General features: G+C 43.2%; 3 protein-coding genes across 9 annotated transcripts in view; 1 reads left to right on the forward strand and 2 right to left on the reverse strand.

The window, feature by feature from the left end:
• The window catches only part of CRY1 (cryptochrome circadian regulator 1), a 69,945-nt gene extending 42,558 nt beyond the window's left edge, over positions 1–27,387 (reverse strand). Inside the window, exon 1 of the mRNA XM_074825825.1 lies at positions 27,339–27,387. The gene's annotated coding sequence lies outside the window, so the exon portion shown is untranslated. The remainder of the gene's footprint in view (positions 1–27,338) is intronic.
• On the forward strand, positions 2,458–8,242 carry MTERF2 (mitochondrial transcription termination factor 2). 2 transcript variants are annotated; one of them, XM_074825829.1, is made up of 2 exons: positions 2,458–2,510; positions 6,803–8,242. In XM_074825829.1, exon 2 carries the CDS (start codon positions 6,823–6,825, stop codon positions 8,014–8,016), a length of 1,194 nt encoding a protein of 397 aa, XP_074681930.1. In that variant the 5' UTR covers positions 2,458–2,510; positions 6,803–6,822; the 3' UTR covers positions 8,017–8,242. The 2 variants fall into 2 exon arrangements, with proteins under 2 accessions (XP_074681930.1, XP_074681927.1); XM_074825826.1 differs by lacking the exon at positions 2,458–2,510 and adding an exon at positions 2,547–2,574.
• Positions 10,731–27,442, reverse strand: TMEM263 (transmembrane protein 263). Of its 6 annotated transcripts, none has more exons than XM_074825830.1 (5): positions 27,339–27,442; positions 23,652–23,713; positions 22,502–22,616; positions 18,705–18,774; positions 10,731–13,430 (listed from the first exon to the last, which is right to left on the reverse strand). In XM_074825830.1, exons 4-5 carry the CDS (start codon positions 18,766–18,768, stop codon positions 13,144–13,146), a joined length of 351 nt encoding a protein of 116 aa, XP_074681931.1. In that variant the 5' UTR covers positions 18,769–18,774; positions 22,502–22,616; positions 23,652–23,713; positions 27,339–27,442; the 3' UTR covers positions 10,731–13,143. The 6 variants fall into 6 exon arrangements, with proteins under 6 accessions (XP_074681931.1, XP_074681932.1, XP_074681933.1 ...); XM_074825831.1 differs by lacking the exon at positions 27,339–27,442 and adding an exon at positions 26,873–26,949; XM_074825832.1 differs by lacking the exon at positions 27,339–27,442 and adding an exon at positions 26,869–26,893.
• Between the last annotated feature and the right edge of the window lie 344 nt (positions 27,443–27,786).

The raw sequence follows: 27,786 nt of genomic DNA on the forward strand, positions 1-27,786 counted from the left end.
TTGGGAATACTAAGGTGGAAGCAACCCTCCCTCACTAGACCTTATGGTTTCATAATCAGATTGTAACCATGAAAACCATCAGTCAATAAGCCATTTGTTGCTACATACTAAATAACAACTGTAGTATACCATTAGCATATCGTTACTTCAAAACACCATTCAGCTCTAGCCATACCTTCCATGCTAGATGGTTTGTTCTTGATTTAGAAGTGGAAGGAAGGTGAAGAATGTATTAATTAAAATGTCAGATCTCAAGGGAGGAGTGTCTCCAAGTTAGTAGAAAAAGAAAATAGAATCACAGTTAATCAAGAAACTCGTACAAGTAAACCTCACTACTGTGTTCTCTTGTGGATAACTTTTTTAAAGAACATTATTGCTAATTTAGCTAATTGAGCCCAGACCGTGATCGCAAATATCAAGAGAGTGGGGAGGAGTTAGAAGGGAAAAAAGCTAATATGAAGGCATGAAATGACAAAAACCTAAAGAAGCAAGTACACAAATTAGAACTGTATTTTAGATACATGTTTTTAACATCATTATATGTCATTTATATTCACAAACACTGTTAACTGTTCTTGAAACAGCGGATATGTAGGAGACCAAGCCTGAACTTTTGGTCTTCATTACAACTTTTTCATAGATCTAATACAGACTATTGAAAATGTAGCTGACAAAAGAAGCGTTCCCAGAGACACCGTACCAATTTTCACTCTCTGAAGAATGTGATTATCCAGAGTTAGTTTAAAAAATCCTAACACACCTAGAAAAATATTTCTAGTCTAGAAATCATTTATCTATCTCTGCTGATTTGTTACTCTTAAGTTCAGAAGAGAAGTAGCTACAGCTGAAAAAATAACAGAGGAAGATGCTTCTCACCATCACAACCTATTTAACTTCTGAAACCCCACCAGCAAAACACTACAAATCCACTAACTGCATATGTGAATTTTATTCTTTTATTCCCTGATAAGTGCAGTGATGACATGGAAGAAAATATACTGATGTAAGACAAGCCTGCCATCATCACATCAGTGTTGCCTCTCATCCAAATTTGATCCTGAAGAGATTTTTCAGGGTACTGCTTTCAGAAAGAGTAGAAATGTCTTTGCAGAGGTATCACAGAATCATCTAGGTTGGAAAGGACCTTGAAGATCATCCAGTCCAACCATCAACCCAACATTAACAGTTCCCAACTACACCATTTCCTCAGTGCTATGTCAACCTGACTCTTAAACCCCTCCAGGGATGGGGACTCCACCACCTCCCTGGGCAGCCCATTCCAACGACTAACAACCCCTTCTGGAAAGAAATACTTCCTAATATCCAGTCTAAACCTTCCCTGGCGCAACTTGAGGCCATTCCCTCTTGTCCTATCGCTTGTTACTTGGTTAAAGAGACTCATCCCCAGCTCTCTGCAATCTCCTTTCAGGTAGTTGTAGAGGGCGATGAGGTCTCCCCTCAGCCTCCTCTTCTCCAGACTAAACAATCCCAGTTCCCTCAGCCACTCCTCGTACGACATGTGCTCCAGACCCTGCACCAGCTTCGTTGCCCTTCTCTGGACACGCTTGAGTCATTCAATGTCCTTTTTGTAGTGAGGGGCCCAAAACTGAACACAGGAATCGAGGTGCGGCCTCACCAGTGCCGAGTACAGGGGTAAGATCACTTCCCTGTCCCTGCTGGCCGCGCTATTTCTGATACAAGCCAGGATGCCATTGGCCTTGTTGGCCACCTGGGCACACTGCTGGCTCCTGTTCAGCCGGCTGTCAATCAACACCCCCAGGTCCCTCTCTGACTGGCAGCTCTCCAGCCACTCCTCCCCAAGCCTGTAGCGCTGCTGGGGGTTGTTGTGGCCCAAGTGCAGCACCTGGCATTTGGCCTTATTGAAACTCCTACAGTTGGCCTGAGCCCATCGCTCCAGCCTGTCCAGATCTCTCTGCAGAGCCTCCCTACCCTCGAGCAGATCAACACTCACACCCAACTTGGGTACCAGGAGCAGTAGGGCTCGGCTTCCTGGGGGGTGTGTACAGCAACTGTTGTGCTGTATAGGGCGCAAGGCCTCACTAGCACCACTACTTCAACTTCAGTTCTGGATAGATTCATGAAACAGACCCTTTCCGTTACCCAATCAATGGGATCGTTTGTTTCCTGTCAGAACACAAGCACTCAAGTAGCCTATTTTAAAATGTTTTCTTCGCTATCATGATATGTCGAGAGTATTGATTTTCAAATTATTTTGATTTTAAAAAAATACTACACTAATTCAAGCACCTTTAACCATTTCTAAGCCCAGCGAAATCGATTTTAACCAGCGGCAGAACCTCACAGTGATTTTGCATCCCGAGGAAACGGCACAAGCCCATTTACCACAGCGAGAGCAGAGCGCGCCGAGACCGGAGCTGCAGCCCGCTCGAGTCACGGCCCTGCGATGCCAAAGTCCTTGTTTGCTGCCAACTCAGACCCGGTACCTGCCCCTCACTGCCACCCGCCCCCCCCGCGGCGGCCGCCACATGGTACAGCCTCTTCCCCCCCCCCCGGGCGGCAGCGGTGGCAGGGCCCAGCGCGGCGGCGAGCCAGGTCAGGCGCGGGGCGGGGCGGGGGAGCCGGGTCGGGCCGGTCCCGGCGGGTTCCGGTCGGCTCACACCGGCCGCGGGGCCCGTCGGTGCTGCCGCGGGGCCCGGCCGAACAGCGGCCCCTGAGGGCAGCCTTGGCGCGGCCCTCAGCCGCCCGGCTGACGTTGCGTTTGGCCTCCCGTGCTTTGCCGACAGCGACGGCCCAAGGATAAACGGGGCGAGATGCCGAAGGAGCCCCCGGTGGTTTCTGAGCGGTGCGCCGTTGGGAAGGGCGCGAGTCCTCGCTGTAGGCCCCGTGACGTGCCCGCCGGGGGCCGTGGCAGTAACGGCGGGAGCGGGGCTGGGAGAGCCCCGCTGGGCAAACTCCCGTTCCGGCGGCAGGAGAACGGGGCCCTCCCGCCCCTCCACCCCCAAGCGGGGTGCAGAGGGAGAGTGGGGGTGCGGATGGGGCTTACGCGACCAGGCTGTGACTGAGACTTCCCGTTTCTCCGTACTAAAAGCACCACTTGGTGACCTACCTTTGGTTTAAACAGTGTCATGCTTCCTTAAGCTTTTTTTTTTTTTTTTTTTTTAAAGTTTTTCCTTTCCTAGATATAAGGAAAAGCTTTTTTTTTCCTAGGTGGCCAAGCAATAGAACAGGCAACCCAGAGAGTCTGGGTGGGCTCCATCTGTGGAAGTTTTCAGGACCTGACTGGACAAAGCAGCCTGGTCTGACCTGATAGCAAGACCTCCTTTGAGCTCTTGAGGTCCCTTCCAACTTGGATTGTCCTAGAATCTTGTACAGTTTTTTCCTACAAAGCTTTATGTTGGTCTAGCATATTTTTGTAATCCTTCTTTACCTCATTTCCATTACTGATGCAAAGCAGGGATTCATTTTTTGTCTGTAATTGCAGAAGTGTGAATTCTTGCTGTAGTATGCACTGATCTACAAAACTGCTACTTACTAATGCTCCAGCTTTCTTCACAAGCTATTCAAATCCTGTCTACACTGCTCTCTTCTAGGTAGATACCTACTCGTTCTGGTTAATTCAGAGTTCAGTCTAGGCATTTAGTAGTTTCATTTAATTCTCTACTAAGACCTGGCTACGGTTTGCTGTAATGAGAGTGGTAGTGACCAGCATACAGTAGTAATCACACTGTTGCTCTCTTTAGCGAAAGATTTTGTGAAAAATACAACATGAGCAAGAGGTTGGTTTGTTAATTTTCCAAAAGTGAGATTTGAGTCTCAAAATAGGCATTCAAAGATTTTGAGGGATTTTTGAGAAATGAGGGATGAATCAGCTAGTTGATCCTAGTATCCACTTCCTATAGAAGATCTACGTAGGAATCTCACTAAATAATGAAACTTGTAACACCCCTTTACTCTGTAGATATAGGTCACTGCGAGTGTGCTAGCAAGCAGGATCACGGGTAACTTCCAGGTAGACATTAGTTCACTTCCTTATTGCTGTTAAGACACCTGGTGATAAGAGGGTGCTGCTGGCAGTGACAGCCAATGTCTCATCTAAGCTGTTCTGGGTTTTTTTTATCTCTCGATTTACAGTCCCCACAGCAATATAAGTATGTAAAAAGTTACAGTGGGGTCCTGCATATTAGAACAGTAGTCCAGCATGAGCTCTAAGAGAACTCCAAACTCTAGGAAGAGGTTACATACCCTAGAAATGTGATACTAACATCTGTGAACTTTGAAATACACCAAATTATAACTCTTAATCATCTTCACAGTTTTCTATAGAACATCATGACATTAAAATCCATTCATCTCATTTTGTATGTTGTGTTTTGCTTAGTGCTTTATAAGGGCTCCTGAATACCCCAGTCAAATGTGGTTCAGCAAATAAAGTCTTCCTTCCTTTTATAGTAATCTGTGTTTCTACATGGGTGATCCTCACTAACAACAGGAAAAAAATTGGCTATGATGTCAAACTTTTTTTGACAACATAAAGCTTCTTTTAAGTGAACATAATCATTTCCATGTCAGATCTTGGAAGAGGACAATTTACTATACCAGAATTTTTTAAAAGTTCTATAATAGATGAAATGACTGTATTTTAAGTGACTGCATTACTCAGAAGACAATTTTGTTTAACAGCAGGATTACACATTGAAGTAAAAGTCACGGTTAGTTATTTTTCCAGTTTGTACTTTGGAAGTATCATCTGACATCCCAAACAATTTTAGCAATACTTTATTTTGCTGGCACTTTCCAGCTGAGCTGAAGCATTAATGAAGAAAGCCCTGATCCTCCAGAGGTTTATTTACTCTGACTGGACCCACTAAATTCAATAGAACTACTCAAGAGTACGCAGACACGGGCGGTTGTGTCACTCCCTGCGGAGGAGAGGCTTTAGTTTGCAGTTCCTGTGAAACAGTCACTTTTTTAGGACATGGAAAGGTCAGCTCACGAAAAGCCTGTGACTTACCTACACTTTGAGTGCTTTCAGGGCTGTTGGGAAAAATCTCTTGTTCTGTGGTAGAACTCGCTGGACAGCACTTCTCAAGGCACAAAGTTTATAAAGATAAAATCATTAGCCTTGGGGTTACGACATAAGCAGCTTGATTAGGCAATCAGATTTTGCCTCAGAGATTTGAAATAATACTAAAAAAACAAGTTACCAACAAAGAGCTTCTGTTAATAACATAAGTTCACATATAGGAAATGATTTTTTATGTCTTACTCTGTTAGTTTATGATGTAGGAATGTAACAAAGAGTCCAGCTTTTAGAAGCTGAAACACATCAACTTAAAGGTACACTGTCTTAAGATAAATTATTTTACCCCTGTAAAATATTTAACCTTACCTGGCAACTAGATAGAGGCTCTATCATTTAAGTTCTCTAAACAAACCATATATTTTCTTAAAAGATGGCTATAAAGTTTCTAGGGGTCCCATATAGGGTTCTGCAATAGGCTTCTTGGTCTGTTGCATAGGAGATGAGACTGCATGATCATAACAGTCTTTTCTCTCCTAAAAAAACCCCAAACCTAACTTTTTGAAGCATGCTATACTTTGGGAGAGGTGAAAGCAACTGTATAAATAGAATTACCAAATGCACAAATTGTATTTTTTTTTCTCATGTTCAATTTGAGCAGTTTTAAATGTTACCAGCAGCAGCAATTCATGTGAGTATGTCACAGGCCAGCAGTTCTTCCTTTCACGCTCTGTGCTTCTAAAAGGTTGTTATGAAAACACCACCGAGGAGGCTGAAGACACACTTGATGAGATCTTTGTTGGCTGCTGCGGCTCCTTTGGCCATTGCAGAGCAGGTGGCAGCACATGTGGTGGTGGTGATACGTGGCAGTCAGTTGAGCAAAGGTGGGGTATGGGGTTGCCCACAGCTGCCCTATGGTTGCCGCATGGACCCCAGCATAGCCATGCACCTATTCCACGGGTGCACAGGGACTCTCTGCCTACTGGGGGTGGCTGGCAACAACAGAAGTGACCTGGAGACAGAAATAAGGGGTCGGTGCAACGGGCAGAGCAAACTAGGTACTAGAAGAGGCAAGTGAAGGCCTGAAGATGTTGCAGTGAATGTGGTTCCTCCCCCAAATTACCAGTGTGCTTATTCAGAACCCAGTTAACAGACTCAGCTAGTGCAAAACACATACGTAAAGGTTTCAGTGACTTTTTCCTTAATTATAACAAGATTTTGTTTTCCTCAATTATAACAAGATTTTGAAGTGCAGTTAGGCTACTAACTGCTGCTGAAGGAGCACCGGGGCGGGGGGGGGGGCGGGGTGTGTGTCTGACACACGAAGGAACAAGTCATGCTCCAAACAACACTTGAGAAGTTAAGCAAATACATTCAGAAGGGTTAAGAAAGATATTTAAGTTCTTTTTCCTTTTTTTAGTTCATTTAGTAGCATTACTGTCAAATTAAACTGCATGAAACATTCTTCTAGTATGGTGTGAGCGAGCTGTAATGTAATAACAATATTAGCTGCGGGAACTAGCTGACAGTTTGGTTCTTGTATGACTGCAAGCATTTGCACGGACAGATTGCTGCCCCCCGCATCAGGTCTACTGCATCCACGTGTTACTGTTCCAGTGAGGAATTCGTCAGAACATTAACCTTTCAAAAGTATTTCCTCCCCGCCAGCTTTCGCATGAAAGCTGAATTTTGTGCTAATAACAAAAACCACTGCTCTTAAGAGTAATTTCTTATGCCAGCTCAGTCTAAATAGCAATGTCTCGGAGCATTAACTTGTGCCTTAAACATGCTTTCTCACAGTTGCAGAGCTGAATTCCACGATGTTGAGAGGAGTCGCTCACGGTGCAAGAGACACATTTACTCTTCTGTTGGCAAGATGGCAGTACCATTACCCAGGATTGAATTTTTCATCAGTATGGAATGAAGTAGCAAAGAGAAGCTTCCTAATACATTCCACTTACACAACTGATACAAAATCAAGAGAGGAAAATAAAAAAACCATCGAGAGTCTCTACAGATTTTCAGTTGACATTAAGAAAATACGCAGACTAAAGGAATGGGTCCTTCTCCAGGATACAGCCTATGTTAAAGAAATTGCTGGTATCTTAAAAGAAATGGGAGCAGATGAGACTGCTGTAGCCAACATTTTAGAACGCTGCCCAGAGGCAATTCTCCGTACCCCTGCAGAGATAAACTCTCAGAGAGCTCTATGGCAATTAGTATGCCAGAATGAAAAACAGTTGATTAAATTAATAGAGCAATTTCCAGAATCTTTTTTTACTACTGAATATCATGAGAACCAGAAGGCAAATATACTGTTTTTTCAAGAGCTGGGACTTAAGAATAATATAATCACCAGGTTCCTGACAAGCGCACCCAATATTTTCTATAATCCTGTTGAGAAAAACAAAAACGTGATAGAGACATTACAAAGAAATTATTTAAGCTTAGGAGGTTCTCATGCAAATATGAAGACCTGGATACTGAAGCTATTGAGCCAAAATCCATTTATTTTATTAAACGCATCCACTGCAATCCAGGAGAACTTGGAATTTCTCCAGAAGAATGGTTTTACTGACCCTGAAGTTCTACAGCTGCTGTCCAAACTTAAAGGTTTCATTTTTCAACTTACTTCTACTACTATGCAGAAGAGTATGCTTTTTTCCAAAAAAGTCTTTCAGTGCAGTGATCAAGAATTAAAACAGCTAGTGCTGAAATGCCCAGCCCTTCTCTACTACTCTGTTCCAGTTTTGGAAGAAAGACTTGAAGGACTACTGAAGGAAGGAATTTCTGTAGCGCAGATTAGAGAGACACCAATGGTGCTGGAGTTGACAACGCAAATTGTTCAGTACCGAATTAAAAAACTCACTGCTTTGGGATATGATATAAAGAGTGGAACTCTAGAAAGCCTGAATGGTACTAAGAAAGATTTTGAAGTCAGTTATGGTAAGATACAATCAAAGAAGGAGAGGCCAATTTTTAATCCCGTTGCTCCTATACACATTGAAGATTAATTTGAACGCTGTACTTTAAATTATGCAAAAGATAATTATGAAAAAGAGATGTTGATTCTTTGAGAAGAGCCAGAACAAAAGTAATCTTAACCGGATTGTAGTTTTACGTTGTACTTTGTCCTGGAGTGGGTCTTAGGCACAAGTTCATTATACAATTGTAGGTTTCTGATGTGTTCAAATGGTATCATAGAACCTGGTTACGATAAATGTTGCCTTTTTTCCCCAAGGAGTACCTCACAGTTGTTTGATTCTGTTGCTTTTCCTTATCTAACAGGGTACTAACTGCTTCAGATTTCCTGCTCTGTCACTGCACAGTCCAGCCTGTGGTAGTGATTTGCACAATCTTTATCTGAGACAGAGAAAAGGAGGGATTTTTTTTCCCAGCAGTGTTCATCAACCCATGGTTCACTGACTTTTTGGAGACTCTTTTGGAGTTCCGTTCCTTATTGCTGCAGTAAGTAGCCCTAGCTCCTGGATCCTGACCTGCAGCAGACTTGACTTCTTGGATAGGAAAGCCTGTCTAGAGTGAGTCTGAGAACAGGGGCAGGACATAATATTTTTTATTTAGCGATTGCTACATGAGGCCATAGTATGTTTGTGTGCAAACCATAATGTAAAGAAACTACAAGACACCCTCCTTCACATTTCTGAGACTTCAAAATTTACTCCTTTTGCAAAAGGTTTGGGGCAGGAGAAAATACATTTATTGCTACTGTCTAGTTCTTAATTTATTCTTTTCTAGCAAGCTTATGGAGAGAAAAGGGTCAGGAGAGACTCGAGTCTCAAATGATTGTAGGAAAAAAGGAAAACGCCATGCTTTTATATTAGGTGTAACAAAACTCTAGTCTGTAAACCACTGGTGATTAAAAGTGACTACCAGATTTGCAAACAGCTGCCACAGTTTCTAAATATATGGGTGACACTGCTTCTCAGATATCACCGTATGGTAATTGTTGACAAGTGCTGGCTTTCAAAATAGTAACTATCTGACAGTGTTTAAATTCTCAGGGGATTTTATTTATTTTCATTTACGGGCTGTGAATGATAATATAAAGTAGTAGAATCACTGACAATCATCTCAACAGAACTAGGATCATCAGTGATTTCATTTCACAGAAAGACTTTCCTAAGCAATTATTCCATACACATTCCCTCTTGACAGCAGGAGAAAAAACAGTCACACAACCCCCTCACTCCAGGCCATTGTTCAAGGTCATTTTTAACAGACATTTTGGCAGCAAGTCCAGGGTTCCTTTTCTTAAAGAAAAGTTTTAACTTGCTGAAGAAAGCTGGTATTGAATTACTTGATTAGAGGGTGGGCTGCAAGATGATGATTTTATATAGCCTGCCACTGCAAGCTTGGGAAGGGCTAGAAACATCTGGTTAGAGCAGTGCCAAGATCTCAACAGCTGAAGGTCTTAAACTCACGGCCATGCAGGCGAGTGCGGACGTGAGAGCAGCTTGTAGGGGTAAACGCTGCTCTTGTAGGAGCACGTGTGACAGTGGCAAGAATTCAAGAAGGGGCACGTACCACCAGCACGATAAAAGTCAGGTTGTCTTACTAAGCCCATTTCTTTGTTGACTCTTCAAAACACATGATCATTTTCTAAGAGGAAACTGGGAAGACAGCCATATTAAAAATTCATAGGAACTTGACTTTGTCACTTTCTGACTGTCCTTCAGGGCTCAACTATTAAGCAGACCACAATATTATTTGTATTCAAAAGCATCCTTCCCCTCATACACAAGGGGGCATTTCAGCTCTCTGAAGCTATTCACAAGACAATCTGAAACGCTGAACCACAGAACTGATTGGTGGTTTAAGGACAAAAAGGAAACAAAGACATAAAAATTTAAGTTTCGGCATTTCTACAGGTATCTGTTTTTAAAGTTCCTGAAACTGCTTATTCCCATCACTTACAGGATTTGCAGTGGCAATGGACAAGACAGAAAAGTGACATATTTCCTTACCTAAGTCACAGCCTCAGTTATCACAAACTCATTTTCCATTCTGAATGTGTCAATTTCTCCTCCTCCCCTTTCAAAACAAAAGCAAAAGCAGAAAGACTCCTTTTCTCTACCAGCACACCAAAACTCATTTAATTCTTCATTCATAACTCTTATGCCTGGGACTTGTTTCTCTCTTCTTCCCAGGATTCATTTATAATAAAACCTCAGGGAAGCTCCCAATTACCAAAACATTGTATTGCTGAAATCCACTTTCTCTTCTCTTGCTGTTACTCACAGTGAACGTGAACCAGTTTATACCGTTTAAGTCTGGCACATAAAAGCCTGTAGACCAGCCTTTCGTTACACAGCAAGCAGTCAGGCATACAAGTAGTTTTCATAAACATTTCCCCTTTTCAAATGGGGGCTGACAAAAAAGGAGAGTAAAATAAAACCACCACAAAAACAACCCCAAGACATAAGAACAACCCCACTCCCCCTGAAAATTTCAGTTCCATATTCCGTTCAGCTCACTACAATCTTAAAAGTGGGTATCCCCAAGCCTCAGGTCCCAGGAAAAAGAAAAATGGGTATAAGGAATTCTGTGTTGTGTCTATGCACAGCCTATACAGTGGAGTTACAGTTTTTGCTAAGAGCTGGCTGGTGATACATGGATGCAGATAAAAGATACTCTGGGGCATGATACTGTAGGAAGATTTATACCTAAGTATGTCTTTCTCCACAAATTAAGTAAGGAAGCTTTCAAATGTCTGAAACAAGCAACAGTTTAATGTTTCACAAGTGTCAGGACAGAATCAGAACAAGTTTTTAAGACGAAGCGAGTTTCATAAGGGAATGGAAAATATGCAGGATATAGGACAAAGCTCTTTTCGAAAACTAAAACCATATGCCATGTTAAAGTTTTAGTTACACGATTCAGAAGTAATAACTACAGGATATGTTAAGAACAAAACGTAGTGAAGTGTTGGCAGCTCTTTACAGACCTAACATTGTTTATCTCAGACCACACTTGCTTTGCAGCAAGTTTCATAGCATAAAAATGAGAGAATGTCATAAAAAAAAGGGGTATGACCAGTTCAAAAATTAGGAAGGGTTTGGTTGAGCGTCACAAATACCACTATGTTCCAAACGGGTGACTCTTAAAGAGTTCAGTGGTAGCACTCTGGGTATATGTCTGCATTGGAAACTGCAGGGGAGCAGACCACACTAAATCATTTGCTGCAGCTAGACTGCCTCCGGTATCCAAGCTAGCTCATTTCTAGAGCTAACCAGTATCCTTAAACTACACTATATTCTATGCAATTAGCTTTTGACTATAAAAACAGTTAAAGTCTTCCATTTGTTGTGTAAACTTACCTCACCACACCCTTGCAGCATTGGAGCTAAGCAGCTGGTACATCTAACAAAAGGAGCAGATAATGCCAATTGTTGGGTTTTTGCTCTCCCCGCTGCCCCAAATCCCCACGCTTATGAATACCATACTACCAACATATACAATTACTGATATCAAATAAAGTTGTTCCAGAGTGCAGTTGAAGTACCAATGGCTCAGAGAGACTAGGTGACTACCATAATTTACACATAGTGTACTTTCAACACCCATGAATGTAGGACTAAGTTTTAGACAAGTGATATGTTCTGATTTTTTTTTAATTTCTAAAATCTCCCTACATATCCTTTGTGTACAACCATAGCTGCTGAAAAAGTAAGCTTACATGCTTAGAAGTTCTCAGGTGGGAACAAAAGTTTTTAGAAAATACTGTATACACAACATTCATGGCCTTCTTCTATGGGCTTCCAAAGCGATTACTTATTTGCAAAGGCAGTACACTAAAAAAAAAAAAAATATCACTAACGGTTTCTATTTTAAGGCAACCTCAAGCTGTGTCATTTCAAGTGCATTTTGCCTCACACACTGCAGAGGACCTACAGATGTTCCCATTTGAGGTGTGTCAATGTTTGGAATCTGTCAGTATACAATTTACTTGGAAGATGTTTCTTTCTCTCTTTTTTTAAGGCCTCATCTAAAATTTTTTGGTTCGTTTTAAATAAAAGTATTGCATTTTACTCAAAAATCAAAATGCAAAGTATGAGAGGAAGATGTAGTGAAAAATTCCTTGCATTTGCTGAAACAGAGCAAGAAGCTAACCTGGCGCATGACGGAGTTGAGACAACAGCTTTGCTAGTTCTTCAGTGGTTTCCAACTACACAAAGGAATTTCTTTCAAGTCAGACAGTCGTGCTAGATGACCACAAACATCAGCCCAGTTTCCACTAAGCCATCATTTTTTCTAATGTCTAGAAGAAGTTTATTAGAAGCAAGTTTTCACTTGCAGGAGATAGATGCATATCATTAAATACACCTGAGATGGAGCAATCTCATTTTCAGTAAAAATTTACAAGGTTTCAGATATCGGGATTCTTAAAGAGAGTCTAAAGCTCATTCTGTGAACTGCACTGAAATGACAGAACAATTCTTTACACAGCTTCACCCAGTAAAAAGATATTTTTTTCTAATAAGGCATTAAGTTAGTTTACTCTTTATGATCCCTTCTACCATGCTATCAAACTTTCTCACTTCTATCTCCTGCTCTCATTTCCAATTTCTGCGCACCTCCGGTTCTATTTGCTCCAGTCCGCACTGGCAGAATGCAGTCACTGACAGTTTACCGCCTGCCTGCAGATACAGTTTCATGACCGAAACTATTCGGGTACATCCAACAATGCTGTTACACAGCTGAAGGATCCTTAGGCAGAAGGATCTGGAAACCACTGAGAACAGTAAATGGCATCTCATCAAACTGATGGTATGGCAGAGACTACCAAGTTTCTATGTTCACATTTTAGTCCAAAACTGCAAAAGACTTACAGTAAATGAATATTCAAATACATATTATCCCTTCAGATACTCGTACTCACTTCTATAGTTATCAAGTGTAACATTTCACCAGATACAAAGCTTCAATCTAGGCTCTAATAATCTTCATACGCTGTGCTAGCCAGGCTTCTTCTCTCCTTTTCAGATGAAATCGAGTTACTTGCACAGCTCTTTAGAAGATAAAGTGTCTAAGACACATGGCTTCTCATGGTCCAAATCTTAGCAGATTTTAATGCCACTGATGTAATATTCTGGAGAATCGAGTATGTCTCAGTTTTGGTTTTAGTCAGACTTATCCTTTTTCTTTCCTGTTAAAGGCACTTTACTTGCAACAGCAGATCCTACAGCTGTAACACCTCCAGCTACAGCAGAAACACTTCCTTTGACTAGCCCCACTCCCACTGAAGGCACAGATGTGACCGCTGTTTTCGTAATTTCCAAGCTCTTCCCTCCAATCCAAGCAACACCCCCAATCGTGGCACCAACAGCTCCCTTTGTGACACTGAAGAGGCCACCAGTCACACGAGAAAGCATGCCAGGCTGCTGCTGCGGGTGGTCTTTTAATGAACCTAAGGGAGGAAACAACAAGCAAATCAATCACAGTGCTACGATTAAAGCATTTTCAAAAGAAAAGTGTTCCTTAGTATTTACTTTTCTAGCCTAACAGCCACTGCACACAGCATATACCTACCTTGCAGGCTACTTTTCTTGGATGCTCATACACCACCATAGTTCCAAATAAGAAAACACACTTTGTTGCAGCAAGACATACCTCAATGCTGTTTTAGAACACACCAATCAATACTGAGCATACAAATATCAGGCATACAGCTCCCAGATAGTCTTATGTGATAAACTTCTGTCCTCTGTATGCACCACTACCTTCCCAGACTTTGGACAGTCTCATGGCCAAATTAGCCTCATTTCTGGACTTTACTGGGGGGGGGGGGGGGGGGGGGGGGGGGGCACACCCTCCTATTCCCCCATTCCTAATATTAAGAGTTAGCCCACAGAGTGGGGGACACTCCCAAAAGCAGCAGCACTACCTTGCTGTTCAAATCTCTAAGGAAGGACTGGAAAAAGTTTCCTGGAGAAGCAGAGCCAAAAGGTTTACTAAAAAAAGAGCTGTTCTTTGAAAAGAGCTCACCTTGAGACAAAGTTGCTTCTTTCCTTAAGTAATCACTGTTTCGAAGATGTGTTTACAAGGGTTGTGTGCAGGTGTCAGGGAAGAGGGAAAGAAGGTTACAAACAAGAGAGCAGAGGAGTCAAAAGAACTGCGAGAAGGACAAAACTGATGTTAACTCTTCACTGTACCAGCTCCTTTCTTCATCATGTACACAAACCTAATTTTCTTCCAAAAAGGCCTTTTCTGTAAGGCCTTGGATACAGAGGGGGAAGGGGGGGGAGGAGAGGAAGTCCAATGGCCAAATAAGCTCATTAAATACCGAAAGTGGTCCCTACAGACATTAACTACAGCAAGAGTTACAGGCTCCCAACAGAAGTCCCAATATCATGCACAAAATCAAATCTCAAACCATAGGGTATCTGCATGTTATTGACCACATATATATGGGTTTTTTTTCTCTTTTATGTTATGTTTAACCTGCATTTTGCACAATTTCTTGTTATATGCTGCACAAGTCAATTCCTATTCCATGTTTATGGTACAATTACATAGCCAGAAAGTAATAAAGTAATCGACTCCCAGAATTAGCCACTTCGCCTTCTAATAGTTTAGTAATTACTTCGTATTTCTAAATGTGGGCTTCAAAATCCTAGAGATACACACGCACCTTGCCTCTAAACAGAATTAAGACTGCAACGCCATGCCCTACTACTGCATAAACATCATCTCATGTTCAAAGAAGAAACAGGAAGATGAAACAGTATGTTAATGTTGTATTTAAGCACACAAGAAAGTATCACTTACTGCACCTATAAACCAGTAGCCCCGACACATGTTTATCTGCAAGGTATTTTCAATGGGACCCTTGAGAAATCTCTGGTCCTCATTGTACAGGAAAGTGTTTTTCAGCTCCTGTCTTGTCAATTCCTCACCAACCCCAAACACTTCTTAAAGTGTCAGAGACACCCATGGCAAGAGCCAGCCAATTAACACAAATATATAAGAGTTCTACAGCTTTGTGTATTTTCTAGCTACCTGTAGATATCATATGGGATTTCCCTTTCTTAGGGGAAAAAGAACAGAAGGAACCAAGAAAAGAGCAAGTAGAACCACAGTGGGCAGAGCTAGGGAGGAAACAAACATGAAATAAAAAGGTGATGGAGTCAGCAGCAGAAAGAACATGCTTGGAAGAGGACAAGGAGTCTGGAGAGGCAGGGGAAAAGAAAAATCAGATCTAGATCCACCAGACACCTCTATCCAGCCCCTGCCAGTGCATTCACTCTGCACTGCGACATGCCTTAGCAGGACCAGCAGAACAGGTCTCTCTCTCCAGTGCCCTGACTGCTGACAACTCGCATTCAGAGGACAGTTTCCAAGAGCCACCTCCCAGCACTCATCATCTACAAGATGAAAACTAGGGTGAACAACTTCATGAACCTCCAACAAGTCAGTAATAATGCCAGGACTGTCCCAAGACTCAGAATTCATTAAAAAAGTGGCAAGTTAGGAGTTCCTATGTGTGTGCCTGAAGTAATTCAAACAAAAGATGCCATCTAAATGAGAGAATTTCTTACAAGTTTGTCAAGAAGAAAAAAAGTATACAGAGGAACAGTGCAGCTCAAGGGAGCAAAAAATACTTCCAGCTTACACTATCTCTCATTTAAGAAATTGATATAAATAACGGAAAGGGTCATGGAAACTAGAAACAGAATGGACAGCTTTTTACTTAAACCCTTGCTGGTTCATTCTAGGCCAGCAGCTTTCAGCTCTGGAGATGTCCACATCTCCAGCAAAAATGCATTGCTGACATAAACAGAAATCAGAATTTCTATTTACTTACAGAAAGCCTTTAAACCATCACTCTTAAAAGAGGAGTATATACAGCCTGGTATAAAATCCACTATCTAGGTATTACTCCTGAGAGGATTCTTGTCACCAGACTTACACACCTTGTAAAAAATTTGGTCAGACTGTGTTTCACTTCCACCGAACTGGATCACTATCATCAGGGTGAATGGGAGTAAAGTTTTATCCCATTGAATTCTAAGAGCTGATTTCAGTGAATCAGATCTGACATTAGCAAGAAAGGACCCATCACAGCTAAGTTAAAAAAATAACAACAGAGAACAAACAAAAGTAATCTTGACATGTTTTTTTCCCCTCACATTACTTCAGGTAGCCAATCCTTTGACATCATCTACTCTGTTTCACGAGCATAAATACTGACTGCAACTCGGTGTATTAATAACTTCTGGTGATGGCTGACACATTCTCATTTCATTCCTGTTTGCACTGCCCATGAGATATAGTAAATGCTCGCAGCTGCAATGAGTTTTTATTGCCAGCTGATTTCTATTCTAGGATATGCATGCCTGGTCTTGTTTCTAACCAGTATGAGAAAAAAGGTAAAACAGATCATTCCTAAATCTAGGGAGAAAATGACACAAGTTCTCTGTTCAGGGGTTGGCTCTACCATGCCACCTTGCAGCCAGCTTCCTGCTGAAGAGTCCAACAGCGAACAAGAGTTTGAATGAACGTAGGTGGCAAAGGCTGGTGCCACTTGCAAAGCAGAAAATAAAGCATTAGAATAGCACTACTCATAGAAAGCATAAGCACAAAAGCTGCTTCTACATATGTATTTCTTTAAAACCTTTGGGCACCAAGCTTGTCGAGTGTGATTTGGACAAACTGAAACTATTTATATCTTTACGGAAAACTGCAAATTGGTTTTGGAACTGAGCCTTTCCTCTAAGGATTTTTTTTGGCAGCCTGTTCAGAGAGCTGATCTTGCCAGCATTGAACTGGTAGCCTTCCATCCACATTTGGCCATCTTTATGATGGTGTAAGCATATTGCATACGAAGGCCTCATATGACATTTAAAACAGGGATGTTCAAGGGTATGCCAACATTTTAACTAAACTGATAAGTCTTGAAGAGTGCATGTGAAACAGGATCAAAAAAAAAAAAAAAGCCTCTTCAAGGATGGAGTTTCCATTAAGATGAGCTGTGTTTCATTCTATTCCCTCTTAACCACACCAACTTTCTCCATTTAGACTTCATATTTAAACTGGTCATTGTTATACTGAAAGAAGATACTGTGCAGAAGAAAATCAGTCTTAATTGTTCACAAATTTTAAATAAAACCTTGCAATACCTAGTGATGATCAGACTCTGCTGTTATGCTTTGATTCTGGACAACCTGCTGAATATTCTAGGAAGATAAAAAACGCCCACTTGTTTCACTGCCTTCCTCAAGAAAGAATCAGTTGTATTTACCAGTCAGACCACTGTTCACTTTCTATGTGAAGTTTAACATGTTAAAATACAATTCAATCTTTAAGGAAAAAAACAAAGCTTCCCCCAAAACACCCTTAAAAATGAGACTTGAAGATAACACACATTAGGGCATAGTTTCCAACCTGACATTTGCTTTCAGAAATGCTTCTGGGATCTTGACAACCCTGTAAGAGCTTACAAAGAAAAATTTCTGTCCTCACACCATGACACTGTAACAAGTTCAAGTATAGCAGAGCTTAAGAACCACTGTGCCACAAAAATCTATTTCTCCCTTTTCTCTCATCTTCTTGTACTTAGGTTTACTGCCCAATAGTTGTTAAGAATACAGTGAGCTATTCCACTTCAATCCCTTCTGCTACAGTTAGTGGATAATACTGTTGTTCAAGTGAAGTAAATTGTTCAGTTATACAACATACAAAAGCTGAGGAAAAAAAACTCCAAACCAACCAACAAACAGAGCTTTAAAGGGTCATAATAACAGAATCATAGAATCATTCAGGTTGGAAAAGACCCCTGGGATCATCGAGTCCAACCATCAGCCCTACTCTACAAAGTTCTCCCCTACACCACATTCCCCAACATCTCATCTAAACAACCCTTAATAATAAATTAATAATAATAAATTGAAGAGCAATGAACCGAGAGGAATCGTGACTCACTGACCTCTACATCCAACACATTTGGTCTTAAAGCAAGAGAAGACAGAACACAGACAATCTATGTGCCAAGAATGGCTTTTGATCTAGCATGCTTCAGCCACATTATGCGAGCAGGATTCTTCACAGTCCCACTGTCCCACAGCCTGGAAGGGAACTCTGCTCATTTGCAACACCACTTCCTCTACAGATCTAATAACCAATTTAAGATTCATTTGGTTCAGGAGACCAAGATGCCACTGCATTAATAAAGTCAAGCGTGCATTTGTTTTTACAAAACCATGAGATTAAGTCAACATTTCAAATCACAGTTAATCATGATGGAAAAGGGTCTCCAAAAGAATAAACTTCCATATATCTTTAAACATACCCTGTTTAAAAGTCACAAGCACTATGAACTCAGCAAGGTCTCCAAAAGTGAAGCTGGCCTCTTTCCATCTCACATAATGAACAGCAGAATTAAATACCTATTGGACCAATTCGCATCTCTGGAAACTAATCTGCAAATTATGTCCTTCAGTATCTCCCCAACTTCTCCGTAATTTATCAGTACAGTTGTTCACCAAGTTATATTCAGTGGCCTTACTGTAATTAGGAAAATGCAAAAGTGAACAATAATCCAGGCCCATACCATCCCATCCCAGGGTTGGCTGGCTCACTGTTACTTAAATGAAAGTTCAAGTGTTCAGCTTGCAGATCCAATCTTTTAAGAGATATCTGAACTTCTGTGAATTTACTTGATATTATGAAAACTAATACATACCTTCTGGTGGTTCATCATGAAGGTATGATGGGACTTCCTGTTGATTTTTGTCCGTTTGATTCATTATTGCCTAAAAAAGAAAGTCACATATGCTGTACATTTTGTCTGGCAAAGCATAAATGTAATAATCCACGAATCCAAAATTCATGTAGCTACAAGTTCCATAGAAAAGGAAGTTCTTTTTCATTACTAGATACACTAACAGCTCCTGCCAAACTACTGCTATTTCATTATCAGACTGTGCTTTTGTATTGTTCAACCAGACTTAGTACTTGAAAAAGGAGCCTCCACCAGGTCAGCAGGCTTGGTGAGAGCTGCCACCCCACACTAAGTGTATCTCAAACCTAAAAAGCAATTGGGAAGAAAACCAGTATGAAAAACAAAACAGCCACTGTCATACAACAATTTCTGTTTATGTACTAAAAAAAACAAAGCCCAGTGATCACAGAGGTGGTTGGCACTAAAAAAAACAACAGCAGCATGCCTGTAAGATCTGTTAGTACCTGGAAAGTGGTACTTTAAAGAAACAAGTCCTTGCAGCAGAATTTGAATAAATGCCATGAAAACAAGATGGAAGAAATGCAATGAAAACGCTCCATTTATCTTGTAACAGTACTGCATACACGGTGTGGTGATAGCAACAGAACGAGACTGTTTTAACTCTGCACAAGCTTTCCAATTAAAACATTTCAGAAAGAAGGTTTCTTTACACCAGAAGTTGTTTCCTAGAGCAGTAGTCCCTGATGGTAAGGGGAAGCACACGAGAAAGCTCAAATGAGCAGCGCTGCTTACTGCATTTTCCCTTCGGAGGGGAAGAAATCAGTATCTAGCCCAGGCTTCCCTCACGCTTTCCTCCCTGACCAAAGGTGCCTTGGTGCTAAGTCCTGCCTCCTTCTCTGAGCCCTCCTGCCAATCCTGCTGTCCCTCCTCAGCAGCCACTGAGGTCAGGAAAAGGAGAAAGAAAAACAAGTTCCATTATACTACTCAGCATCCTTCTATCTTCCTGCCAGTGACTTCTTAGTTCCTTTCTCCCTACACATATACACAAGCCTTTAAACAATTTAATTTTTTCCAGGAGTCACTGACCACCACAAAAATAATTCCAGCCTGTCTTGCCAGGCCCAGATCTCTCCATACCTCCTCCGGGTGACAAAGCAGTGGCTGGCATCTGAAGAAGGGATGAGGAGGCAGAAGCAGAACTTAAGGGTGGGAAGACTCACCTGGAAAACAACAGCTCAAACCCTCACAGTATAATTATGAAGTCAAAATATCACAGTAAAAACCAGCACCCACACACTAAATGATAGATCTTTGGATGCGAAGCAAATCTAAATTGAATATTAAAGAGTCCTTGCAATCAGCACTAAGGGTATCAGCTCACGACTCAGAAAACAGGTGCCTTTACACAAGAAGCTGAACAGGAAAGCAAGGAATAAAACCTACTACAAGGATGGCTGATTTGATGGCAGTGCTGAACAAATACCTCTCAAAAGCCAGAAAAGCAGATGTGAAAGCTAAGAAACAGGAAAGTGAATAGAATAGCAACACATCAAGATGGATGTAGTCCAATGCATGAGGGCTAAAAGGGCTAATTTGAGAAAGTATCAATTATAGAATTCCTTGTTATTTTATTTAATCACAGGTTAGTAAGTCAAGGGGAAAAAAAAGAAAGAAAAAAGAGCCCAACCAATCACAGGGAGCAACTAAGGGCCATCAGGTTCTGAGGAAGGACTGGATTCGGGTACTACACAACTTCTTTACATTCATCTAACACAAGCTGGAACACACACAAGGATTTCATCCTCACTATGTGAAGTTACATGTAGGTTGTTGCTTTTTTTCAACTTGAAACAAAAATATCAAGCACTGTAAGAAAGAAAAGGCAGATGCTGTAAGAAACTGACAGGACTGACATTATTTGATCAAAACATCTGTACAAAGATGAAGCAACTATACTTCTACTTACCATGTGGCCATTTTGTTTAAGATGATTACTCTATCAAGAATTTTGAAGAAGTTTATTTGCTGCATTAGGGAAGGTACTAAAAAAAGTAAAATAAAAGCCCCAACCTAGCAAGTCTTACTTGAAACAAAGGAATAAAAAAGTGACCAAAACAGTTTTAAAGCAGACTCAAGGGAGACAAATGAGTTAAGCCAGAGATAAATTAATTTTCATAAAGAACTACCTCCACTAATATATTTGTATCTAACTGGCACGTAAGTCCCAAAAGAAACCCAGATGAAACTGCTTGTTTGAGCTTCCAAAAAAGTTTCTGTCAACAATTCCTCATAAGAGGCTCAGAAAAGTTATTTATCTTATGAGGAAAGACAAAATAATGTCAGGGATTATCAACAAGTTTAGAGGGGAGCTGGAGCACGTTACCATTTTTGAACATAGCAGAACACTAAGAAAGTGTCACAAGGCTCCACAGAAGTTTTAGTATTTTCTGCTATTAAGAAGGTATTGGACACAGCAGCACTGTCAGCAGACACAGCCCTGATGAAGTACGGAGGATCTATTGTGCTAGGCATCATGTAAGTATTTAAGACGAGACCTGTCCAATGGAAAGAGCCAGACTGACAAACAGCACAAGTAAAAGATGCTTTCATAACTCTCCATAATCTAGTTTAGGCCACTGTCAGATTTGCTTGCAGTTCCTGCAAGACTAAATGAGCAAAGCAATGTATTGGCAGGGGAGTTTCACAGCAGAGTTTCTAGTTTAAAGTATTAAAAAAAAGCATATAAAAATCACAGCACTACATTAAAAAAAAAGTGGTAAGATTAGGTATTCCCTCCCCCTACTACCTTCCCTAGAACCTCAAGGTTACATAAATCTTGACCCCCAGCTACTTTTAAAAAGTTAGACAACAATATGACGCAATATATCACTTACACGCAATGATTTAATGCACTGGCAACTCCTTCTAAACCTCAGAAATACTCCACTCTCTTACAACTGCATGGACCACAGTGGTCTTACCTTCCACAGCTCAGGCACTGGTAACCTCCTGATCCCAGAAGCCAAGGGAGTACTACACAGGACTGAGAAGAGCAGCTAAGGGAAATAAGCCACTGTTGTGGGACTGAATTTGTTCTACACAGAGGGGAGCTTTCAGGGGTCCGCAGGTCAGGAAGTTGAAAACTACTGTATCATCTGTGGTTCTACAGGTACCTGGAAGCACTCCAGGGATGCTGCAAGAGATGTGCCTAACCAGCTTGTGCTAGGTTTTACTCACTGTTCTACTACATCAGTGCAAGTGAAAACAGAAATCAGATCACTGTCAGAAAAGGCTCAGAACTTGACCCGAAACAGAACTTGGTACACAAGAGCTCACAAAGTGTAATTCAAGTCCTTTTATTTTTCTGTAGAAGCTCTCCAGTGAATCACAGAATCAAGACCAAGATCCAACAAAGGACTTAAGCAGAAAATTTTAAAGGTATCTAGGTTACAGCCTACATCATGCATCCTTGTAGCCAATTTAACACATCAGGAGACTTAAGAGCCTCTGAAAAGTGATCCAAAATCCTATGTGCTAAAAAGGGTATATTACAACTGCTGAGCAGGAAATACTAGGCACAGGAGCATGTCTTAAACCTGGCTCCCCTCCAGAGATTTAAGGTATTTCTATTGACTGGAGGTCAAAGGCCTGGAATAACTGATTGGTGGCAGATAACTTCATCCAGTCTTCAGAAAAAAGAGGGCAGGAATATAATTTTTTTCTTCAAAAACTGTAGTTAGAAAAGCAGAAACCACCCACTATCTTTTACGTAATACCATCAAGGTGAAAGCACTCACAGTTCAATGCCTCCTTTGTCTAGTAAGGTCCAAGCTCGTATGTCCCACGTTGCAGGAGTTGCCTGGTCACCAGACCGTAGTGTATCCTAAGGGAGGTTCCTCTCCACCCTCCCCGCTGAAGGTGTGTCCCCAGAAAGAAGAAGAAAGCAAAATTCATGAGACCCAGTAAGAGATTACAACTCAGCTAACACTTCAGGCACTGATCTGGAAGTGCAAGGATTTGTGTGGAGAATTAGGTCATTCAGACATGGTATTGATTAAGGAACTTTGGAAACTTAAGATGGAAGCTACAGATTCAAAGTCCTCTATGCCCTTAATCATTAGTCACAATTATTACTGATATTGCAAGCGCATACAGCAAGGCAAAGCTTTATCAGAAGCCTGAACTTTGGAACTTTTCTGATACGTTTTTCAGAATCTTCTTCAAAGTATGCTAAGATTGGCCAAAAAAAAAGAAGGGAGAAAGCAAGCAAGTAGATCTTCGGCATTTTCATCCTGTGATGCCAAATTCAGAGTGTCTTGTGTCACTGGGGAGAAGTCTCCAGCTTCATTTAACACCTGCATTAACTGATCACATGGAATGAGGTAGGACCTATGAGTCCTGGCAGAACTCATACAAGACATTCATGAAGCATACATCTCACATCAGTGGCACTCTCCACTTTTCTTCTTCATCTGTGCAGATGAATACGTAAGCTTTGTGTTCTCGTATGCTGAGAAGCGAAAGCAAACCCAGATCTTAAAAGATACTTCACAAAGGGACACCTGTAAACTACTTTCTGTTCTTTTTCCCTGTGTGCTTATAAGGGTGCTTAGTCATTCAAGAGATAACGGATAACTTCTCGTATTTTTTAATAGCACATTAAAATATGTATTAACCTTTACACTTTAAAAAAAGTCACTCTTTCAATTTGATTTAAAGAAGAAAACACACTTTCATATTGTCAGAATATGAAATATATAGGAAACTTCAAAGTTTTACACAGCTGTAAGGAAAGAAATTGTTTAGATGAGAATTTTTAATTCAAGAGCTATCTATAACATTAACACTGTTATAGGACCCTCAATGAAAGTGCTAGGAAGCTCTGGAGGTAACGGTAGAGCCGCACATTAATTCACATCAAAGCTGATTAGAATAAAACTCTCTCACCAAATATATTCCTTAGTGAAGATTTCTAGTTATTTGTTTCCACAAAAGTTTTCTGCATACACCTACGAGAAAAATAGAAGGTTAATGACATCTTACGGAACAGTGCTACTGTCACATCCCTGCCATGGGTATATGGCGGGAATCATAAATACAAAGCCCCAGGGGGGCAGAGAAGCACACCCAGCATGGCCTTAAGACGCCAAAATTTTATGAGATTTATCTCACCAAAACACCGATTCCTTCTGTGTGCTTGGGCAATGGAGATAATTTTACTTGCTCCGTATGCTGTCATGAGGATTACTACAAAGCGTGGTAACCAATGTTAAGACACAACCTCTTCTTAACAAGCCTGCAGTTCTTGGACAGCAATTTGCGTAAAATTTCAGCCTTCCATTGAGAAGTGGGCTCTAACCATTACAGACATGTGTGCAACTTCCTGAGCTTCAGATGATGCTCTTGATGTCTTTCTGACTTTACAAACAAAAAGCCCTACTGTTCCAGCACAGCAAACCTGGCCCAAGCAGCAGCCAGTAAAGACTGGCTTGTTTCAATGCCACTACTCAGATATTTGCGGGCAGCAACAAAACTACCCAAGGATGGGGCCAATTTCAGTTGGCAGCGTTAACGCTGCTCCAGAAGGCTGCAGCAGCAGCAGACAGTGCTGGAACTATTCACCTGACGGAACTGCAAACAAACTGATCGCCTCGTCTCAGTCCACCACAAAAAAATTATCCTCCTTCTGCCCACCAGTTATGCAGTTAGAAAGCTTGGCTACAGAGCTGATGGAAAACAAAACAACCCTTGCCACGTGCACGGCTCTCCTTCCCCTCTTTCAGCGGCTGCAGCAGATTTCAGAATGAACCTGATGTCTTTCACGTACATGAAAAAAAATTCTTTTCAGGGATGGTACTTTAAGAAATACATTTTGGAAAGAGTAACAGTGCTCTACTCTCCAAATTAAACAAGGAAATAAGCATGAAGCCAAAAAGGTAATTCCACTCATGGCTGCTCTTCAGGATACTGCTCCAAGCTGCACAAGCAACCCCTGACTATCTGTTTCCCTGCTTTATGCCTTGGATTGGGGCTTGTAACGTGTTACAAGTAAGAGTGCTCAGTGCTGTTAGTTCTCTCAGACATAACCATCAGAGCACAGCCGATACAGAAGTGTGTTTTTCAGTTAGTTAATGCAAGGGAGACAGTTGACTGAGTTTCTACAAGAAAAGAGTCAACACTAACAGCACTAAAGTAAAAAACCAAATCCAGGCACACAGAAAGTGTATAGCTAAAAACCAAGAGCATAGCTGACATTTCAACAGGCCTTCTGTTTAAAAGCCAAGTTTCAAAATTCAGATTTATATACAAAGCAAGACTGGCTTGAAAGCAAACATGCCCATTTCAGAGGAAAAAAGACACACTTTACACGGAAAGACTACAAAAAGTTCATCAGAAGTTTCCATGTCTAAACCACAGCTTACTTTTTAAGCCTGTAGCAGGACGGGCTACAACCCTCCTCAAAAGATACCAAGTCTGCCATAAGAAATACAAACAACAGGCTCACAGCATGCAGCGTTCAACACACAGCTGGGAGGGTAATGCAACATATCTGTATTAAAAAAAGCAAACACACACACTCCACAATTAAAGGCAATAAAGGAGGCATATCTCCTTCAAAAAAACCCACAACCAACCCTTATTAATTCTGCCCAGGGCATTGCAGCATTGTATCTGCCTATAAGAGAATCCAGCATTTCTCCAACACCCTCAACTAAAGTACAGATCAGCTCCAGAAGAGGCTCTAGGGCTCTAGATGTGGGCAATCAAGTTTTCTGTGAAGCAAGAATTTGCAAGATACCAAATCAAAGGCTGTGGGAACCTGAATTCCCCTTTTCTAGTCCTCCAAAACTGGTTTGTAGAAACTAAATGGTAAATTCCAGTAAGGTACAGGGCACAGCTTCAGAAAGGCCACGGAAGCTCCATTTTACCAGTCCTGTCATCCTCTGCCTTCTGCTAGCCCAGCTTTCTAAAGCAGAGCTTTCACCATTTCTTCTAAGGCTTTCCCAATGCCCGAGCTCCACACTCACCTCAGCTCCCCTTTTCCAGGAGACCTACAAAACGAAAACCTGACAGTACCTAACAGCCAGAGCGAGAAAGCAGCTGCTGAACTTCTTGCCATCACTGCTGATGAAATAATGAACTTTTTCCCCTAGCATTCACCACCTCTTTGCTGGCTCCTGCCTGATATTTAGACCCTGTTTGCTTGCCGGACAAGGACCACCTTTCAGTTTGCGCTTTTGTGACACAATCCATTTCTATACTGAGGAAGCAACACCAACTTCACTGAATGTTTAGCATTCAGCTTAATAGAAAGCTTTAGGGGGAAAAAAAAAAGCCTGGGTAGTATTTACTGAGCAGTCTTAAAATTGATGTGCGCAGAAACCAGTATTTGTGTACTAAATTAAGCTATCTTATATGTACCCTACCAATGATACAGAGCCATGCTGCCCAAAGCAATGCTCTGGACACGCTGAAGCTGGCTACGTGCACTTGATATTTATCTTCCTCATGCAGTGACATCCTGATTCAGAGTTCTCGTTTTCAGCCCGGTTAAACGAGCAGAAGAAAGCATTTAATCGCATCCGCTGAGGCTGTCCATGAGCTCTGCACAATGACCAGAACCAGCTGCACGGCTAAAATAACTTGGGTTTATTTTCAGGCTACACTACACGAACACCTAGGCTAGGTGAACGCGAAAAGCTTTGCTGCTCCCGAACAGTTTACAAAAAAAAAACCCCACCCTCTTCAGATTCTACTCTTTCACGCCGGACTTGAGATAAATGGAGGAAATAAAGAGCAGGTTACTACAGGAAACATCTGAACACAGCGAAGTTTAAACAGAAGAAAAGAAAACCCCAAACAAAGCCTCTCCTGGCACGGAGAAGTTCACGGGGGAGAACAAGAGCAGCCAGGAGCGAGGCCAAGGCGAGCGCGGCTCCCCCAGCCGCCCGCCCAGGCGGCAGCTCTCCGCCACGGCCGCGGGCACCGCGGCGCCCGGCCCGGGAAGCGGGCGGCGGCGGCAGGACGCGGCAGCCGCCCCCGAGGCCGGTCCCGCACCCGAGGAGGCGCCGACTCCGGCCCGTCGAGGCCCCGCACCACTCCCCCCCCACGGAGGGCAGACCAAGGCCCCGCAGCCCCTGCCACGTCCTCCCCCCGCCGCTACCTGCCTCCCCGGCGGAGCGCGGGAGGCGGCCCGGCCGCGACCCCCGCCCGCCTCCCCCGCCTAGCCGGCTGCGGGCACCGCCGCGCACCTCGGCGCAGGGCGGCGGCACTGACGTGGCAGCCAAGGCCGCGGCGGAGCCGCTACGGCCGGCCCGGCCCTCCCTCCCTCCCTCACGCCCCCCAGTCGGTGCCGCGGCAGGAAGCACAAAGGCGGGCGGCTGCGCCCGCCCCGGGCCGCCGGCGCGCCGGGAGGCGCTGGGGGCAGGTGGTGGCGGCGGCCCCGCTTCCCCGGGCCCGCCTCTCCCGCCGGCGGCTCCGCCGGGTCCCCTCCCGCCTCCTCCCCCAGAAGTTTCCCTTCCTCCGCGGGGAGGAAAAGAGGGGAGGCAGGAAGGGCGCTGGGGCGGCTGCTCGCCCGCCCGCCGGGCTGCCCCGGCTAACGGCGGAGCGGCCCCTCAGCCCTCCGGCACTCACCGCCCGGCGGACACGGCTCGGCTGGGCTCGGCTCCGCCGCAGACTTTACTCCTGCGCCTTTCCCCGCTGCCGACGTGGCGCCCGCCGCCGCCCGCCCCGTCGGCGCCCGCAGACCCCGCCCCAGCGCCCGGCGCGGCGCGGCCCCCTCGGCTGCCGGGGGGCGCGCAGGCGCCGCCGCTCCGCCGCCTCCCCGCCCCGGGGGCTGCCGGGGGCCCCCGCGGTATCGCCCCACGCCGCCTCCTCCTCCGGCGCCGCACGTCCCTGCCGGCCGCCCTCGGAGGGGCCCGGGCGCCCCCCAGGGCCTACGCAGGCCCCGGCCCGACCCTCGTGGCCCCGACAGGCCCGCGGGCCCTTCCTCCCCCGGGGAGCGGGGCAGGCCCGGAGACGCGGGGCCGTGGGGGTCCTGCGCTGAGCGGGGCCTTCGTGGCTGCGGGGCCGGGGCCCCGAT

The sequence above is a fragment of the Strix aluco genome, chromosome 5 (genome assembly GCF_031877795.1).
Source record: "Strix aluco isolate bStrAlu1 chromosome 5, bStrAlu1.hap1, whole genome shotgun sequence".
Classification (NCBI taxonomy): domain Eukaryota; kingdom Metazoa; phylum Chordata; class Aves; order Strigiformes; family Strigidae; genus Strix; species Strix aluco.